Source organism: Callorhinus ursinus, unplaced genomic scaffold, assembly GCF_003265705.2.
Source record: "Callorhinus ursinus isolate GAN/ISIS: 27379988/994484 unplaced genomic scaffold, GSC_fseal_2.0 scaffold2, whole genome shotgun sequence".
Lineage (NCBI taxonomy): Eukaryota > Metazoa > Chordata > Mammalia > Carnivora > Otariidae > Callorhinus > Callorhinus ursinus.
In genome coordinates, this window is record NW_027397064.1 from 99,398,984 (window position 1) to 99,419,717 (window position 20,734).

The 20,734-nt window shown below is 39.1% G+C and overlaps 1 protein-coding gene across 2 annotated transcripts in view; it reads right to left on the reverse strand.

Annotated features, from left to right (window-relative positions):
* Positions 1–7,212: 7,212 nt before the first annotated feature.
* CUNH2orf76 (chromosome unknown C2orf76 homolog) overlaps positions 7,213–20,734 on the reverse strand; it is a 69,258-nt gene continuing 55,736 nt past the window's right edge. Inside the window, exon 7 of one of the 2 annotated variants that reach the window (XM_073884996.1) lies at positions 7,213–8,338. In XM_073884996.1, the coding sequence (XP_073741097.1) occupies positions 8,337–8,338 (2 nt within the window). In that variant the 3' untranslated portion in view covers positions 7,213–8,336. The remainder of the gene's footprint in view (positions 8,339–20,734) is intronic. The other variant, XM_073885003.1, reaches the window with a different exon arrangement.

Genomic DNA, 20,734 nt, shown 5'->3' on the forward strand with positions numbered 1-20,734 from the left:
TTAATATACTAAGAATCAACTCAGAGAAAGTAAAAAGAAAGGCACACTAAATGTAAGAGCAGAAATTGATGAAATAGAAAGGTCAGTAAAAAGGACTGACAAAGTCAAAAGCTGGTTTTATGGTAAGACGAATCAAATAGATCAGTCTTTGATAAGGCCAGTCATGGGGAAAAAAAGAAAAGACTCTGAGGAAATCCTAGGTATAAAAAGAAGACAAAACTACAGATGAAACAAATTTAAAAGATAGTAAGAGAATACTACACATTAATTTATGTGATTAAATTGGACAACTTAGAATGGACGAAAATATAACTTACCAAAACTGATTCAGAAAAAGAAAGTCTGAATATTCCTCAGTCATTAAAGAAATTCTACCAGTAGTTTAAAATTTTCCCACCCCAAAAAGAGATTCCCACAAAAAACCCAAGGCCCAGATGGTTTAGCAGCAAAATTTTACTAAACTTTTAAAGAACAAATCATTCCATCTTACATAAACTCTTCCAAAAATTATAAAAAGATAAACCATTCTCCAACTTATTCTAGGAGGCAATGAGTGATAATAAAAATAGACAAGAACTATATGAGAAAGGAAAATTATAAGCCAGTCTCACTCATGAACATAAATGCAGAAATCCCAAATAAAGATATCAGCAAATTTAATCTTGTGATATATAAAAAGATTGAATACCATGACTAAGTTTGACATATTCCAGGAATACAAGTGTAATTTAATATAAGAAACTCTATAAATATGCACTACATTAAAAATTTTTTTTGAAGATTTATTTATTTATTTTAGAGAGAGAGCAAGTACGAGCAGGAGGAGGAAAGGGAGAGAGACTCTCAAGCCACCTCTGCACTGAGCGCAGATCCTGACCCAGGGCTCAATCTCACGACTCTGAGATCATGAGCTGAGCTGAAACCAAGAGTTGGATGCTTAACCCACTGTGCCTCCCAGGCAGCCCCCAAATTTTTATCATCTCAATTACAGAAAAAGACATGATAAAATTCAATACCTCTTCATGATTTAATTTTTTAAAAATCTCATAGCAAAATAGGAATAGAAGGGAACTTCCTTATCCTGATAATGTATTAAAAATTTACAGAAGGGGCACCTGGGTGGCCCAGTCATTAAGCGTCTACCTTCGGCTCAGGTCATGATCCCAGGGTCCTGCTCAGCGGGAGGACTGCTTCTCCTTCTTCCACTCCCCCTGCTTGTGTTCCCTCTCTCACTATGTCTCTGTCAAATAAATAAATAAAATCTTTAAAAAAATTTTTTTAAATATTTACAGAAAAAAATTTACAGCACATATTATTCTTCATGGTGAAATGTTAGAAGCAGTTCACATAGAATCAAGAACAAAAATGCCCATGATCACCAGTCCTATTTAAGATTGTACCAGAGGTACTAGCCAATGCAAAAGAAGAAAATAACACATGAAATAAATGGTACAGGGGCGCCTGGGTGGCTCAGTTGAAGCGTCTGCCTTCTGCTCAGGTAATGATCCCAGGGTCCTAGGATAGAGCCCCGCATCAGGCTCCCTGCTCAGCAGAGAGCTTGCTTCTCCCTCTCCCTCTGCTGCTCCCCCTGCTTGTGCTCTCTCTCTGTCAAATAAATAAAATCTTAAAAAAAAAAAGAAATTATATATATATAGAGAGAGAGAGAGAGAAGACACAAAACTGATTATTTACAAATAACAATTTCTTGGGACACCTGGCTGGCTCAGTCAGTTAAGCATCTGGCTTCAGCTCAGGTCATGATCCCAAAGTCCTGGGATCGAGCCCCACATTGGGCTTCTTGCTCAGCGGGGAGCCGGTTTTGCCCTCTGCCTGCCGTTCCCCCTGCTTGTGCTCATGCTCTTTCTCTCTCTTGCTCTCTCTGACAAATAAATAAATAAAATCTTTTTTGAAAAAACAAGTAATAATTTCCTATACTGGAACCCCAAAAGAATGTAGAAATTTTTGTAAGTAATAAGAGAGTCCAGCTACTTTTAAACATGTTCAAAGAACTAAAGGAGACCATCTCTCAATAACTACAGGAAAACATGAGAATGATGCCTTATCAAATAGAGTATCAACAAAGAGACAGGACCTGACCATGCTGGACCTTGATCTTGGACTTTCCAGTGTCCCGAACTATGAGGAAATTAGGTTGTTATTTATGCTATCCAGTCTATGGTATTTGTTATGGAAGCCTGAGCCAACTGGGACAACCATGGAGACCAGAGGCAGAAAGATGACGTATTTAAACTGCTGAAAGATAAAGAGAGTCAACCAAGAACTCTAAATCCAGCAAAACTATACTTGCAAAATGAGGGACAGGGAGGTCCACTTCTAACATGACAGCATGAGGAGCTCCAGTGACCACTCCCCAGTGAAACTGGTGAAAATTAATTTTGAAAACAAGCATTTAAAGCCTCTAAAATGGTTTTAATGGCAAATAGCAAATGACAAAACATATATTTAAGAAAATTTACCCCCCCCCCAAAATTGGTAGGAAAGGCAAGAGTGGTGGTATTTGAACTAAGACCATGCCTTTCCTCCCTCTTCCAGCTTGGTAAGGTAAAGACTCCAGAATGCTGCAGCCAAGAACCCAGGCTCCCTCTCCCCAGGCCACCAGTTGAAGGGCTGTCTTCCTAGAAGAAGCAGAACTTCAGTGTTTCTCATTGTACTCCCAGCCTCCTACTGCTGAAGCTAATTCCAAGCAAGTATTGTTGAGAGGAGTGGGCTCCCTTCTTCTGCTTAGCCCTACTTGTAGAACAGAGGCTCTACCTTGGGCGTGGCATGCTAAGAAAACTGGGGCCCCAATTACCCTTGTTTCAGCTCATCAGGTGGTGGTTCCCTGCCAGGAGAGACAAACCAAAGGGACTTCAGGCTGCTGCCATTACTCTACCACTCACCTGCTAGAGCAGGGGTATGACTCAGAAGCTTGCCATTGTTCCCACCTGCAGCTCTAGAGCCTTGGCTCAGAGATTAGCCTAAGTGGAGAAGCAGGCTATAAAATAGATAGCTCCTAATCTCTTCCCAAGAACTGACTTCATTTTCAACAGAGCACAGGAAGTTCAAACCTAAGGGCACTGTCTAGAACACCAGACGTTTTGGAGAAAGGCAATGGGGAGATTCATGGATTTTAAGAAAACACAGCCTAGAATGTCAGCAGGCTAGTTTACAAGAGAACCATGGAGTAAGATGGCTGGAAAGAACCCTCCTAGGATCAGAACAAATATCAAACACAGACCTAAGAAACTACTCCTTCAAAGGAGCCACACTTTGGGGCACCTGGGTGGCTCTGTCGTTAAGTGTCTACCTTTGGCTCAGGTCATGATCCCAGGGTCCTGGGATCCAGCCCCGCATTGGGCTCCCTGCTCAACAGGGAGCCTGCTTCTCCCTCTACCTCTGCTGCTCCCCCTGCTTCTGTTCACAGCGAGAGAGGGAACACAAGCAGGGGGAGTGGGAGAGGGAGAAGCAGGCTTCCCGCCGAGCAGGAAGCCCGATGTGGGACTCGATCCCAGGACCCTGGAATCATGACCTGAGCCAAAGGCAGACCCTTAATGACTGAGCCACCCAGGTACACCAATAAATAAAATCTTTAAAAAAACAAACAAACAAACAAAGGAGCCACACTTTGATTGGATTAGTCTGTAGAACAATTTATGCCCCAGGGCATTACTGGAATCAGCTAGCAATTAGTGGAGTTTAACAACTAGGTGTGGTCAGAGAAAGAACTCTACCAATACCACTGTCATCCCAAGGGAACTATGGGTATTTCCAAGCTGCATCTCCCTGAGGAGCAACATCAGAAGCCTAACACTGCATAGGAGGGAGGAAACATGTCATTAAAATAATCCAGTCACTAAAAAACAAACAAGCAAATAAAAATAACAAACCCTGGTGGGGAGGGAGGGCAGTACCCAGAGTTGCTACAATATATTATCTAAAATGTCTACTTTCTAACAAAAATATATGAGGCATGCAAGAAACGGGAAAATATAACCCATATACTGTGAAAAAAAATATGGCAACAAAAACTGCCTGTGGAAATAACAAGATATCAGATTTCATAGAAAAAGCCTTCCAAATACCCATTATAAATATGTTCAAATATGAAAGAGAAATGAAGATATTCATAGGTAAACAAAAACTAATATGATTAGTTTATATATAATTACATATATTAATTATATATAATATAATTAGAGATAATTCATCACTAGCAGACCTGCTCTTACAAGATATACGAAAGGGAGTTCTCCAGGCTGAATTAATAGGACAGTAGACAGTAACTCAAATCCCCATGAAGAAATAAAGAACTTGGTAAAGGTAACTACAGAGATAAATATAAAAATATATAAATGTACTTTTTATTTATAACTCTTTCTCCCATCTTGTCACCGGCTAGACCCCAAGACCTGACTTCTACTGCTCACCTGCTTGTATCCACTGACCTCTGTCCCACATTTTTCCTCAAGCTCTTCTTCCCAGCTGGTCTCTTAACTCATGCAAAAGACCCTAAATGCATAACATCCCAGTGACAGAAACCAAAACTACCCCTCAAGCAATAATGACTGCTCAGAGGAAGAGCTCTAGTGGCCCAGACCACCCAGACCAGTTTGAGCTTAACCCCCAACTCATGCCAGTGCAGTTGGACCAGGGAGTGGCCAACAGTCATCTTTACCTCATTATAATACTAAAATCTCCACCCAACAAGGAACACAAGCCTCATTACATAATATACAATGTATGCATAGGCCTATAAGGTGCATGCGTGACTTATGCCTGCCTATACATATGAGGACAAGCTCCCCTATCTAAATATGCATCCTAATCCTAAATAAAAGGAACCCATTCACCCTTGCTCAGGGACTCATAGCTTTGGTAATTATTCCCCATCATCTCATTTGCTGCTAATAAAGTTTCCTTTGTACAACAGCTCACCTGGTGTAGTTTCTATCTGTGACTCACCATGGAGTGAACTCACGTTAGTTCAGTTCGGTCTAAAAGACAACACAAAGCAATAATTACATATCTGTCTGGATGGGCACAGTGTATAATGATGTAATTTGTACAATAACAGCACAAAGGAGGGAGGATGAAATAGAGTAAATAGGAGCAAAGTTACTGAAATTAAGTTACTACTGAAATTAAGTTGGTATTAACCCAAACTAAATTGTTGTAAGTTAATATATCAATTATAAGTCCCAACACAACAATAAGAAAATGAGTTAAAATATATAGTAAAAGAAATGACAAGGGAATTGAAATGGCACACTAGAAAATGTCTATTTAACACAAAAGAAATAATGGAGAAGTTGAGGAATAAAAAAGAAGACATGGGGCGCCTAGGTGGCTCAGCTGGTTAAGCGTCTGACTCTTGATTTAGGCTCAGGTCATGATCTCAGGGTTGTGAGATCAAGCCCCATGTCTGGCTCTGCACTGGGCATGGAGCCTGCTTAAGATTCTCTCTCCCTCTGTACCTCCCCACTTCCTCTCTTCAAAAGGAAAGAAAAGAAAAAGACAAAGGAAACAAATAGCAAAATGGCAGTCATAAATCCTACCTTATCAGTAATTACATTAAATGTAAAAAGATTAGGCAGAGATTGGCAGAATGGATTTTCTTTTCTTTTTTTACATACCCAACTATGTGTTCGCTGCAGAGACACACTGTAGATTCAGTCACAAATAGGTTGAAAGTAAAAGGATGGGAAAAGATATACTGTGCAAACAGTAACAAAAGAGAACTACATGATGAAATACTATATGATAAAAGACTAACAGACTTTAAGACAATATTTGTTACTGGAGATAACATTTTATAACAATAAAAGTGTCAACCTATCAAGAACAGTTATAAACATACACGCACCTAACAACAAAAATACGCGAAGCAAAAACTATTGGAATTGAAGAGAGAAATAGACGACTCAACAATAATATTTAGCCCATTTTCAATGACAGGTTGAAAAGCTTGACAAAAGATCAATAAATCAAAGGTTTGAACAACATTATAAAACAACTAAACACACATCTATAGAACACGCCATCCAACAACTGCAGAATATACATTCTCAAGTACACATGGAACATTCTCTAGGACAGACCATACAGTAGGCTATAAAACCAGTCCCAATACATTTTACAAGACTGAAATCATACCAAGTACATTTTCCAACCACAGTGGAATAAAGTTGGAAAACAATAGCAGAAATACATTTGGGGAATTCACAAATATGTGGAAATTAAACAACACACCAGTTGGTCAAAGAAGAAATAACAAGGGAAATCAGAAAATATTTTGAGATGAATGAAAACAAAAACATGATATACCAAAGCTTGTATGATACAGCTAACGCAGTGCTTAGAGAAAAATTATAGCTGTAAATACTTATATTTAAAAAGAAGAAACTTCTCAAATCAATAATCTGAAAAAACTAAAAAAGCAAAAGCAAATGAAACCCATAAAAAGCAGAAGGAAATAATGAAGACTAGAGTGGAAATAATGAAAAGAGAGAAGAGAAAAACAATACAGAGAATTCATAAAACAAAAAGTTGGTTCTTTGAAAATATCAACAAAATTGACAAACCTTGACTGATCAAGAAAAACAGAAAGAAACCTTTAAATGAATAAAATCAGAAATGAAAGTGGGCACTTTTGGGGTGCCTGGGTGGCTCAGATGATTAAGCATCTGCCTTCAGCTCAGGTCATGATCCCAGGGGCCTGGGATTGAGCCCCACATGCTTCTCCCTCTCCCTTTACCATTCCCCCTCGGCTTGTGCCCTCTGGCTCTCTCTATCTCTCTGTAAAATAAATAAATAAAATCTTAGAAAAGAAAAGAAAAGAAAGTGGGCACATTACTCTTGACCTTCCAGAAATAAAATGGATTATAAGAGAATACTATGAGCAATTGTCTGCCAACAAATTAGATATATTTCTAGGGCAAATTCCTAGAAAATCAAAAACTACTGACACCAAGTCAAGACGAAAATCTGAACAGACCCACAACAAGCAAAAAAGATTGAATTAGTGATGAAAAAACTTCCTACAAAGAAAAACTCTAGACAAGGAGGCTTCATTGGTAAATTCTGCATAATTAAGAAAAAAAATCAATGATAGTCCTTCATAAACACTTTCAAGACAGAAAATATGAGACATTTCCTATTATGGGTTGAATTGGGTCTCCTCCACACATATCCCGCCTCCCCTGCCCCAATTCACATGTTGAAGTTCTAATCCCCAGTACTTCAGAATGTGACCTTATGTAGAGATGGGGACTTTACAGAGGAAGTAAGTTAAAATGAGGTCATTAAGGTGGGCCCGAATCTAATATGACTTATGTCCTTATAAAAAGGGGAAATTTGGACAGATGTACATATAGAAGGAAAATGATGTGAAGGCTCACAGGGAGAAGATGGTCATCTGCAAGCCAAGAAGACAGGTTTGGAACAGATCCTTCCCTGGCAGCCTCAGAAGGAACCAACCTGCTGCCACCTTGATTTTAGGCTTCTAGACCTATGAGAACTATGAGACAATATGTCAATAACTGTGAGGCAGTAAATTTTTATTGTTTAGGCCAGCGAGGTTGTAGTACTTTGTTACAGCAGCCCTAGCAAACAGATACACTTCCCAACTCCTTCTATGCAGCCATTATCACCCTCATAATGAAACCAGACAAAGCCATCACAAGAAAACTACAGATCAATATCCCTTATAGATACAGACACACAAAAAAGTGTTTAATAAAATACTAGAAAATTGAGCCCAGTGACATATTAAAAAATGTTACACATCATGGCCAAGCGGAAAATCAATGTAAAAGGCCATATTAATAGAATAAAGGACAAAAATCACCTAACTCATTAGATGTGGAAAAAAAAAAAAGCATGTGAAAAAACCCAACACATTTTCATGATAAAAATACATGATAAATTAAGTATGGAAGGAAACTTCTTCAACCTGATAAAGGGTTTATATGAAATACCTCTAGCTAACAACATAATTAATGGTGAAAGCTGGGTGCCTTTTTCCTAAGATCAAGAGGAAGACATGGATGATCATTCTCACCAAACTGTATTGGAGTCCTATCCTGGGCAATTGGGTAAGAAAAGAAATAAAAGGCAGCTAGATTGGAAAGGAAGAAGTAAATTATCTCTGTTTACAGAAGACATGATCTTATATATAGAAAATCTTAAGGGGGGTGCCTGGGTGGCTCAGTCGTTAAGCATCTGTCTTCATCTCAGGTCATGATCCCAGGGTCCTGGGATTGAGCCCCGCATCAGGATCTCTGCTCTGCCAGAAGTCTGCTTCTCCTTCTCCTACTCTTTCCTCTCTCGCTGTGTCTCTCTGTCAAATAAATAAATAAAATGTTTAAAAAAAATCTTAAGGAATCTACTAAAAGATTAGAGCCAATAAGTAAATTCAACAAGGTTTTAGGATACAAGATCAAATATGTAACAATGAGTTGTACTTCTATATCCAAGCAATGAACAACACAAAAATGAAATTAAGAAAACAATTCCATGGGGTTCCTTCCTGGGTGGCTCAGTCGGTTAAGTGTCTGCCTTAGGCTGAGGTCATGATCCTAGGGTCCTGGGATCGAGCCTCAAATCAGGCTCCTTGCTCAGCAGGGAGTGTGTTTCTCCCTCTCCCTCTGCCTCTCCCCTACCACCACTGTGCTCTCTCTCACTCTCTCTCAAATAAATAAATAAAATCTTTAAAAACAAAAACAATTTCATTAATAATACCATCAAAAATACTAAAATACTTAAAAATAAATTTAACTCAGGGCACCTGTATGGTACAGTTGGTTAGGCATCCAACTCTTGGTTTTGGCTCAGGTCGTGACCTCAGGGTCATGAGATCAAGCCCCACATTGGGCTTTATGCTTAGCACAAAGTCTGCTCGAGATTCTCTCTCCCTCTCCCTCTGCCCCTCCCACTCATGCTCTCTCTCTCTCTGAAATAATAAATAAATCTTTAAAAAAAAGAATAAATTTAATTCAAGAAACAAGAAAAATCTCAAATAAACAATCTAACATTACACTTAAAAGAACTAGAAAAAGAAGAACAAAGAAAGCCCAAGGTGAGAAGAAGGAAAGAAATAATAAATCAGAGAAGACATGGATTGGAAGAACAAACATGGTTAAAATGTCTATACTATCCAAAGCAATCTACACATTTAAAGCAATCCGTATCAAAATACCATCAGCATTTTTCACAGAGAACAAACAACCCTAAAATTTGTATGGAACCACAAAAGACCCTGAATAGCCAAAGCAATCCTGAAAAAGAAAAGAAAAGCTGGAGGCATCACAATTCTGGACTTCAAGCTATATTACAAAGCTGTAGTCATCAAGACAGTGTGGTACTGGTGCAAAAACAGACAGATCAATGGAACAGAATAGAAAACCCAAAAATAGACCCACAACTATAAGGTCAACTAATCCTGACAAAGCCGGAAAGACTATCCAATGGAAAAAAGACAGTCTCTTCAACAATGGTGCTGGGAAAACTGGACAACAACATGCAGTAGAATGAAACTGGACCACTTTCTTGCCCATACACAAAAATGAATTCATCATGGATGAAAGACCTAAATGTGAGACAGGAACCCATGAAAATCCTAGAGGAGAATACAGGCAGCAACCTCTTTGACCTTGGTTATAGCAACTACTTACAAGACATGTTGCCAGAGGCAAGGGAAACAAAAGCAAAAATGAACTATTGGGACTTCATCAAGATAAAAAGCTTCTGGGCACATGCACCCCAATGTTTATAGCAGCAATGTCCACAATAGCCAAACTATAGAAAGAGCCTAGATGTCCATCGACAGATGAATGGATAAAGAAGATGTGGAATATTATGCAGCCATCAAAAAATGAAATCTTGCCATTTGCAACAACGTGGATGGAACTAGAGGGTATACTAAGCAAAATAAGTCAATCAGAGAAAGACAAATACCATATGATTTCACTCATATGTGGAATTTAGGAAGCAAAACAGATGAATATATGCAAAGAGGGGGAAAAGTTGGGCGGGGAGCAAACCATAAGAGACTCTTAACGGTAGAGAACAAAGATCAGAACAGAAATAAATGACATAGAGACTAAAAAAGGAAAGAGAAAAAAGAAAAAAATTAACAAAACTGGCATTTGGTTCCTTGAAAAGATAAATGAAATTGATAAATCCTTAGCAGACTCATCCAGAAAGAAAAAGGACTCAAATAAATAAAATCAGAAATGAAAGAGGAAAAGTAGCAATTGACACCACAGAAATACAAAGGAGTATAAGAAAATACTACAAAAAAATTATCTGCAAACAATTTGGACAACCTAGAAGCAATGGATAAATTCCTAAAAATGTGCAATCTTTCAAAACTGAATCAGGAAGAAATAGAAAATCTGAACAGACCAATTACTAGTAATGAAATAAAAAAAGTACCAAAAAATAAAGTCCAGAAGGATTCACAAGTGAATTCTACCAAACATTTAAAGAAGAGTTAATACCTATTCTCCTCAAATTACTCCAATAAAGAGGAAGGAAAGCTCTGAAATACATTCTACAAGACCAGCATTACCCTGATGCCAAAACCAAAACACCACAAAAAAAGAAAACTACAGGTCAATATCCCTGATGAACATAGCGTCACAAAAAATCCTCAACAAAATATTAGCAAACTGCATTCAACAATACATTAAAAGGATCATTCACCACAATTAAGTGGGATTTATTCCGAGATTGCAAAGATGGTTCAATATTTGCAATCAATGGGATATATCACATCCACAAAATGAAGGATAAAAAAAATCATATGATCATCTCAATAGATGCAGAAAAAGCACTTGACAAAATTCAACTCCATTCATGATAAAAACTCTCAACAAAGCAGGTTTAGAGGGAACATACCTCAACATAATAAAGGCCATCTATGAAACACTTACAGCTAACATCATATTCAAAAAATATGATGGTAAAAATGGTAAAAAAAAAAAAAAAAAAGAAAAATGAGCTTTTCCTCTAAGGTCAGGAACAAGACAAGGATGTTCACTCTTCCCATTTTTATTCAATTAGTACTGGAAGTCCTAGCTATGGCAATCAGACAAGAAAAAAGGAATTCAAGGCATCCAAATTGGTAAGGAAGAAATGAAACTGTCACTGTTTGGAGATGGCATGATACTTTAAATAGAAAATCCTGAAGACTCCACCAAAAAACTACTAGAAGTAAAAAATGAATTCAGTAAAGTTGCAGGATACAAAATACCCTGAAATTGGGGCACCTGGGTGGCTCAGATGGTTAAGCGTCTGCCTTTGGCTCAGGTCATGATCCCAGGGTCATGGGATCAAGTCCCACATTGGACTCCCTGCTCAGCAAAGAGCCTGCTTCTCCCTCTCCCTCTGCTGCTCTCCCTGCTTCTGCTCTCTTGCTCTCTCTGTAAAATAAATAAATAAAATCTTTAAAAAACAAAATACCCTGAAATCAATAGTATTTTTACATACTAATAATGAAGTAGCAGAAAGGGAAATTAAGAAAACAAACCCATTTACAACTGCAACAAAAATAATAAAATACATAGGAATAAACTTAACCAAGCAGGTGAAAGAGCTGCAACTCTAAAAATTATAAAACATTGATGAAAAAAATTGAAGACAACACAAATGGAAAGATATTCTATGCTCGTGAATTAAAAGAATTAATACTGTTAAAGTGACCATTCTACCCAAAGCAATCTACAGATTTTATGCAATCCCAATCAAAATATCAACAGAATTTTTAACACAACTAGAACAAGTAATACTAAAATTTGTATGGAACCACAAAAGACCCTGAATAATCAAAGCAATCTTGAGAAAGAAAAACAAAGATGGAGTTATCACAATTCCAGATTTCAAGATATATTACAAAGCTGCAGGGGCTCCTGGGTTGCTGTCATTAAACGTCTGCCTTCAGCTCGGGTCATGATCCCAGGGTCCTGGGATTGAGCCCCATGTCGGGCTCCCTGCTCTGCGGGAAGCCTGCTTCTCCCTCTCCCACTCCCCCAACTTGTGTTCCCTCTCTCACTGTGTCTCTCTCTGTCAAATGATTAAACAAAAATCTTTAAAACAAAACAAAACAAAAAACAAAGCTGCAGTAATCAAAACAGGATAATCCTGGCACAAAAACAAACAAACAAAACAAGAAAAACAACAAAACCCCCCAAAAAACCAGACATATAAATCAATGGAACAGAATAGAAGCCTAGAAATAAACCCACACTTATGTGATCAATTAATGTATGAGAAAGAAGGCAAGAATTTACAGTGGGGAAAAGATACCCTCTTCAATAAATGGTGCTAGGAGTTACATGTAAAAGAATGAAACTGGACCACTTTCTAACACCATACACAAAAATAAACCCAAAATGGATTAAAGACCTAAATGTGAGACCCAAAACATAAAAATCCTAGAAGAGAACAGAGGCAGTAATTTCTCTGACATGGGCAATAGCAACATTTTTCTGGATATGTCTGCACATGGGAAACAAAAGTAAAAATAAACTATTGGGACTATACCAAAATAAAAAGCTTTTGCAAAGTGAAGGAAATCAACAAAACAAAAAGGCAACCTACTAATAGGAAAGATATTTGCAAATTATATATCTGATAGGGGGCTAGTATACAAAATATATAAAGAACTGATATAACTCAACACCAAAAAAAAAAAAAATCCAATTAAAGACAAGGGCAGAAGACCTGAACAGATATTTTCCCAAGAAGACATACAGATAGCCAACAGAGGCATTAAAAGATGCTCAACATCACTAATTGTCAGGGAAATGCAAATCAAAACCACAAAGAGATATCATCTTACACCTATCAGAATGGCTAAAATTAAAAAGATAAGAAATAACAAATATTAGAGAGGATGTGGAGAAAAAGGAACCATCATACACTTCAGGGGGGATGTAAATCAGTGCAGCCACTGTGGAAAACAGTATGGAGGTTCCTTAAAAAATTAAAAATAGAAATACCATTTGATCTATTAAATATACTACTGGGTTATTACCCAAAGAAAATGAAAACACTAACTTGAAAAGATAACTGCACCCCTATGCTTACTGCAGCATTATTTACAATAGCCAAGATATGGAAACAACTTAAGTGTCCATCAACAGAAAACTGGTTAAGGAAGATGTGGTACACACACACACACACACACACACACACACAGGGGAATATTACATAGTCATAAAAAATGATGAGATCTTATCATTTGCAACAATAGGGATGGACCTAAAGGGTATTATGCTAAGTGAAATACGTCAAGCCAAGAAAGACAAATACCATATGATTTCATTGATATGTAGAATCTAAAAAAGCAAGTAAATAAACAAACAAAAAGCAGAATCAGACCTATAAATACAGCAAACAAGCTAATGCTAAAAGGTGGTGTGGGGATGGGCCCAAAATGGATGAAGGAGAGTGGGAGATTCAGGCTACCAGTTATGGAATGAAGAAGTCATGGGAATAAAAGGTACAGCATAGGGAATATAGTCAATGATATAATAGCATTGTATGGTGACAGATGGTAGCTACACTTGTGGTGAGCACAGGATCATGTATAGAGAGGCTGAATCACTATGTTGCATGCCTGAAACTAATGTAACATTGTGCATCAATTCTACTCAAATAAAAAAAAATTAAAAATAAGTAAAACAAAAAGAATGAATTTAACAAGAAGATGTAAATACACTGAAAACTATATAACATCAATTGAAGAAATCAAAGAAGACTTAAACAACCAGAAAGACACTCCATCTTCACAGATTGGAAGATTTAATATTGTTAAAATGACAACATTCCCCTAATTGATCTACGGGTTCATTGTAATCTCTATCAAAATTCCATCTGGGCTTTTTTTGCAGAAATTGATAAGCAGATCCTAATATTCATATAGAAATGCAAAGGACAGAGAATAGCCAGAACAATTTTGAAAAAGAACAAAGTTGGAAGACTCACACTTCTCAATTTCAAAACTTACACAAAGCTATAAATAAACAAGACTGGCATAAGGATAGCCTTATATATCAGTGAAATAGATTTTAGAGTCTAGAAATAAACCCATACAACTATGGTCAGTTGATTGTCAACAAGGGTGCTGACTGAATGGTGAAAGAATGGTCTTTGCAACAAATGGTGCTGACACAACTGGTAGTCTCACACAAAAGGAAAACCTGGACCTCTACCTCATACCATATACAAAAATTAACTCAGATGGATATGCAACTTAAATGTAAGAGCTAAAACTATAAAACTTGTACAATAAAACATAGATGTGAATCGTCGTGACTATAGATTAGGCAGTGGTTTCTTAGACATGACATGTAAAGCACAGGAAACAAAAGATGAAATAGATGACATGGACTTCAACAAAACTAAAATCTTTTGTGCTTTAAAGGACACCACCAAGAAGTGAAAAGACAACCCACAGAATGGGAGAAAAATACTTAAAATCCTTTATCTAATGAGGAACTTGTATCCAGATATATAAAGAGCTCTTACGATCCAACAGTAAAAAGACACCTGATTAAATGCTAAAGGCCACCAGATTATATTCTTCATAGGTAAGTTTTATGGTATGTGAATTATATCCCAATTAAAAGAAAGAAAGTGATTCAGAAGTAAATGTGAAGAAACTCAGAATACCTTAATCAATTTAATTCACATATATTCTCCTGATGTGTATCCAGAAGAGTGATTTATGATGAAAAGACATTTCAGAGAAATAAGAAATGTTAAGTCATAAGAAAGCATTGTTATTTTTTAATTGACAATAATTTTTCTTTTATTGTTGTACCAAAGTTATGTTATATCTTACATAGATGGCTTCTTAGAAATATGACTTTACAGATATGGCATTGCAGGTTACTAGGGAAAAGGAGGTAATAATCAATAAATGGTTCTTGGATAATCAATTACATATGTGGGGGAAAAAATCAAATCCCACCTCACACCATTTATTAAAAACAATTCCAGATAAAGACTCAAGTTTCAAAGGTAAAACGTTAGCACTTACAGGAGAAAGTAGAGAACATCTTTATGACAAAGGGGCAGAGAAAGAGTCTTTACCAAGACACAAAAGGCACTAAGCATAATAGAAAAAAATATACTCAACTATATTAAAACTTTTAAAGTCACTGAATGGTACATGTTAAAATGGTAAACTTGATGTTATATGAATTTCACCTCAGTAAAAATATTAAAAACTCTTTGTTTATTGAAAGACACCTTAAATAATATGAAATAGTAACTATACTGGAATTAAAATTAAAACTGAATGTAAATTAATTAATTAATTAAAGTCTCCTTAAAAAAAAGAGAGAGAAAAATAATTTGCAAGAACTAAAATCAATTAAAAAAAAAAGACAGCCCTAAAGAAAACTGGAGAAAAGACATGAACAGGCAATTCATGGAATAGGATATATGGGGGGGGAGTAAACATACGAAGAGAAAATGAAAATTAAGGAAAATGCAAATGAAGACCACAAAGAGCAAACTATTTCCACCAAGCAGATGTGGAAAATTAAGAAATCTGACAAGTATTGGCACACCTGTGGATCCATGAGGGCTTTCATATTCTACCAGTGACAGCATAAACTGATGCAACAACTTTATTTATTTTTAAAGATTTTATTTATTTATTTGAGAGAGAGAGACAGATGGTGACAGAGATAGCAAGAGAAAGCACACAAGCGGGGGAGAGGCAGAGGGAGTGGGAGAAGCAGGCTCCCTGCAGATCATAACCTGAGCTGAAGGCAGACTCTTAACCAACTGAGCCACCTAGAGGCCCCAAGATGCAACAACATTAGAAAACAATTTAGCGCTATGTTGTAATGTCAAATATTTGCCCTAATGAATGTGTCATTTCCCACCCCACCCCCACCCCCCCGGGATACTTAGAAACATTCCTGTAGGTGTACAACAGTAAATGTCTATACAAGTATTCCTGGGCACTCTGGGAAGGCAACATGCTTGGTGTTGTAGGTATGTAATCTCTCCAGATTCCCCACAAAGATAGAGCAGCCAGGATTGCAAAACTAAAATCCCACAGGCAGTACCTACGACAGACTATCCCACAGATCCCGCGAATCCTAAAACTGAACGGGTGGAGACACACCTACAAGATCTTCGTGGCACAGCAGCTGAATCAGAGGAAGTTACAGAGCGGGCGACAGACCTAAGAACTTCAAAATAACCACAGGCAACCACGGGAAAGCCAGTGGGCCAACTAGAGAAAGGCACCTGACCCAGGCAGCGATCCACAGATTCTGACAGCAGGTGAGTCCAAGGGGCAAAGTCTGAAGGGACCGGGGAAGACTGGGCCCAAGAAACACTCAGAACTGACCAGGCCAGGCTCCCAATCAGGACAAACTCCAGCTGAGGAGTAACTGCCAAGAACAAAATCCAAAGGGAGCAGGTCAGGAACACAGAGAAAAGAAAAAATAAATGAAATAAAAGGACCCAGATAAAAGCAAGAAGGCAAACAGAGTCAGGAGATCTCAGGAAGGGAGGTGCCATAGTTCGTCACTACTTAACAAAAATGACAGAAGAATGTGCTCTAAAGTTGTGAAATTAGAACAACTCCTATACCTCCTTTCTTAAAGTTCAGGAATTCTAATATTATGTAAATGTAAGTCACAGTAAAAAAATTAAAGCCAAATCCCATACTGTTATTTAAGGAAAAAGTAAGGAGCAGAATAACATCCCTGTGGATAATGGAAGCATGCCGGAGAAATGCACAGATGCAAACTGTAGCCTAATACTTCAAAGATCTATTTATTTATTTGAGAGAGAGAGCACAAGAGGGGGGTGGGTCAGAGAGAAAAGCAGACTCCTCACTAAGCCGGGAGCCCACGTGGGGCTCCATCCCGGGACCCGGAGATCATGACCTGAGCCGAAGGCAGATGCTTAACCAACTGAGCCACCCAGGGGCCCCTGCAGCCTCATACTTCAAAATGGCAAGAGGAAAGAGAGGAGATGGAATGTGAGCCTACAGGTTAAGGGAGATTTAAAAGACACTCTTAAAAAAACATAGGCAAAGCTAAACTGTAGTGTTTAGGACTGGTGACAAAACAGCAAGACCAGAGGTGATCAGCATAAAAACCAGGCTGGGGGAGGGAGAGCACTGTGTTCGGAAAAGGGAGCATGTCGGGCTGATGGGGTCAGAGTCAGTCTCCTTGCCTTGCGGGTCTTTAAATGCATTCCCTTGTTAACTAATTAGCTTTCATTTTGTTTTATGCTCTATATACATGTATATATGTGAGCATATAATGCTATGTTAACAACTAAACTTCTTTTAAAAAAGAATGTTCACACAAGTATTATTCATAATTGCTCCAAAATGGAAACAGCCCAAACCCCACTGAAAGAAGAACGCATGAATAAATTGTACTATTCAGGCGATGGCCAATTACCCAGCGATGAAAATAAACCACCCATTGCTCCAATTAAACAAAATATAGACTGAAAATAGCCAACAGCATTAAAAAAAAAATCAAGAAAAAGCTGTAGGATACCATCTTTATAAACTTCGGAAACCAAGCAAAAGCTATATATTACATTGTTGAGAGTCTACATACATATGTGATGTTAAAAACTATTTTAGGGAGGCAAGGGTGGTAAATACAAAATTTAGGATGGAATATACATATGGGATTTTTAAAACTATGTGCTAAAGGGAAGGGAATGAGAAACCCAAAATTCAGGATGGTTTTTCACTTCGAGGGAAGCAACAAGGATGAGATAAGGAAGGTGCTCATGAACTTTCTTCTTAGGTGGTATGGTGGGTTGATTGGCAGTGTACTTCCCATTACCCTGTCATAATTTACAAATATGTTCTTCATGAAGAGCTTATCAGATCTGCAGACAAAGAGGGGAAGAAATGAAAATGGAATTCTCCCTTTTACCGCCCATCCGCTCCTTTACTCAGTGGCTCAACAGATGGTTGCTGTGTGCCCATTGTATGCCAGGCACTGGGTGAGGCTCTAGAGCAGAGCAGTGAACAGAACAGACCCCACTGCTACCCTCTGGGAGCACACAAGCTCCGAGGACCGGAGATGGTGCTGAGTGTGAAGCGACTTTTCAACATCTGCAGAAGGTAAAAGCCAGGAGCATCCGCAGTCAGCAGGATCAGTGTCACAATAGGTGGGAGATCCCCTCTCAGTATCCCTTGAGGGAGGTGATTTTAAAATTAAGGCAATTAAATAGTCAACAGGAAACAGCACAAAGGGCAGACCAGCACTCCCAAGACCGAGGTCCCCCAACACTGCTGATTCGGTTCCATGTAGAAATTTTAATTTTCTTAAAAACAGAATATATATACATACATGCATACACACACATACAGGCGCACACCCAGGTTATTCCGAGTTTATGTCCTCCCCCGGTTGCCTTTCAGTTACCTATTCACAGTGACGGTGGACGGTGGCCCGGCTTTGTTACACTTTAGGAAAGTACTGTTTAGTTTTAAGTGTCCTTACTTGGCAGAATAGAGAGCTGGTCAATCCAAATCAATTCCTAAGATTTAAACTATTTATTATTTAAATCTCAGAGTCTCAGAATCATTGGAGTCGTATTTGAACCCCACACTTTCTTTTTTCAAAAGAGGAACACAGGGAAAGTGGGCTCACCCCTTAATCACAAGTAACGGGCAGTGTCATGTGCTGGAAGAGAACTGGCCTGGGTTCAGGAGCCGCCTGGGCTGACCTCCCAGCACAGAGTGGACAAGGTCAGCAGCTTCTACTGGGCTTAGTTCCTGCATCCAGCAGTGGGGATGAAAGCCACCTCCCAGGCTGTTGCGACAATGAAAGGGGATACCACATGGATTGTAGAAGAGAATGCATGTAAGGAGAGCGCTCATTGGCTCCATTCCTGGCACCCAAGAGCACCAGGGTGTGGACTTCCGCGTGAGTGTATATACACGCACCGTGTACGCATGCGCATACTATTACACATACAGCCGGTCCCGCAAGATGGCTCTGTTACAGGACCAGCCTGCCGGAAGTTGTATCAGAAGTTCCAGGGATCCTTTGGGTGGAGTGTGCTGTGTCTGAGGTCAGGTGCTTAACTGGCTAGGCACTTCCTGATTCTGTCGGCCAGGGTAGCCAGCAACTTGCCCTCATTTTAGTTCCCCTTTCACCATTTCTTCCATCCCAGAGAGTGCAGGAGCCTTATTGTCTTTACAGCAACCTTTCCTTCAAGTCGACTCACATTTTTCCTTGAATATATTAATTTTTAACGCGCTCCTGCGGAGAAGCAGCGTAGCACAGAGGTTAAGAACACAAGAGTCTAGAGCCAAGCTGGCAGGGTTACTACGCTGCCCTCCCCACTTCTGAACCTGATTTAACTCCCTCGTGCCTCAGTTTCCCCATCTATGAGGGCAATTATAGTTCTTATCGCAGAGGTTTATGATTAGGTTATGAGAATCATTGCTCTCTCTTTCTAAGCATTTAAAACAAGACTTTCACAGCGTAAGTGCTATATAAGTTGGCTAAAGGAGACCTCTAACATCTGTGGGAAACCAGGATCACTTGCTTCTTCTAAATAAAACATTAAAGATAAAAACAAAATGGTGCTGTTAAATTCTAGCGAGATAGTTGCCTGCTAAAATACTTTAGCACAGTAGGCCTGGTCTCGTCTTAAAAAATGTAAAACAGAGAGGAAGGCAAGAGGTGAAGGAAATCTTCAAGACTTGCCAAGGGCAACCCGAGGCCACCTCCTCCACCCAACCAGAACACCTGGAGAAGTGAAACAAGACTAACTTTCTCGCTGTGCTACCCCCCTGAAATCATCCCCTTGTGCGCTAGGAGGAGGCTTGAGTGTATATACACCCTGGAAAGTTCTGGAAGGACCAGAGGTAAAAAGTTGGGAAAGGGAGAGGTGTCCCGAGTAACAAATATAAATGAAAATGAAAGCAGGCACCCCGTGTCGATCCGTTGATCACAAACATCCCCAAGTTGAGGCAAAATATCTTACACTACCAGGCTGGCTCCGATGCAGAGAATCTGTGTTCACTTTGAGTTGAAGTGTTGCTATGCCTGTCCCTGCGGGTGGGACTGTCACTCCCCTATCCTCCTGGCTGTCCTTCACCTGGGGGTGACTCCGCACTTCCCAGTGGGTGATTCCAGGTGACAGCTCCCAGCTAGCTTGCCTCCTATTCTCTTCCGTGGGCAGGTCTGGTTCAATTGCCATGTATACTTTCTTTTAACCACCAGTGTCACCTGAGAGGGTGGCTGGAGGGGAGGGCAGCAGGTGTGGGGTCCTAGCACCTCGGGCCTCCTGTTCTGTGTGGTGCACGTCCCCAGCGCCTGTCAAGCTCAGTCTCTGTGGGCCCTGATGGACGGGGTGAGCACCCCGGTGCAGCCACCACCCCCCCATAAAAGGATTAAGGGGGATGTTTAGAAAGCAGAGCTCCATCCCTGGAGGGAAGGTGCCACAGAGCCATCAATACAGAGTTCTGCATAATCAGTTCAACACCAGAACAATGGAAATGGGAAGGGAAGATTAAAAAATAATCCAAATTTCATAGCCCTGAGGGGTGTGATGGAATGGGAAATAGGGTGAAAGCGTTAAGCCCAGAATCACAAAACACTCTCATTTGAGTCTTTTAAAACCTCAAGGCTAAGGTAGGAAACAACATTCCTGCCCTTGGGAGAATTATCTTAAGTCCCTCTGAAAGACTGCCCACTTCTGAGGTTCCCTCTTT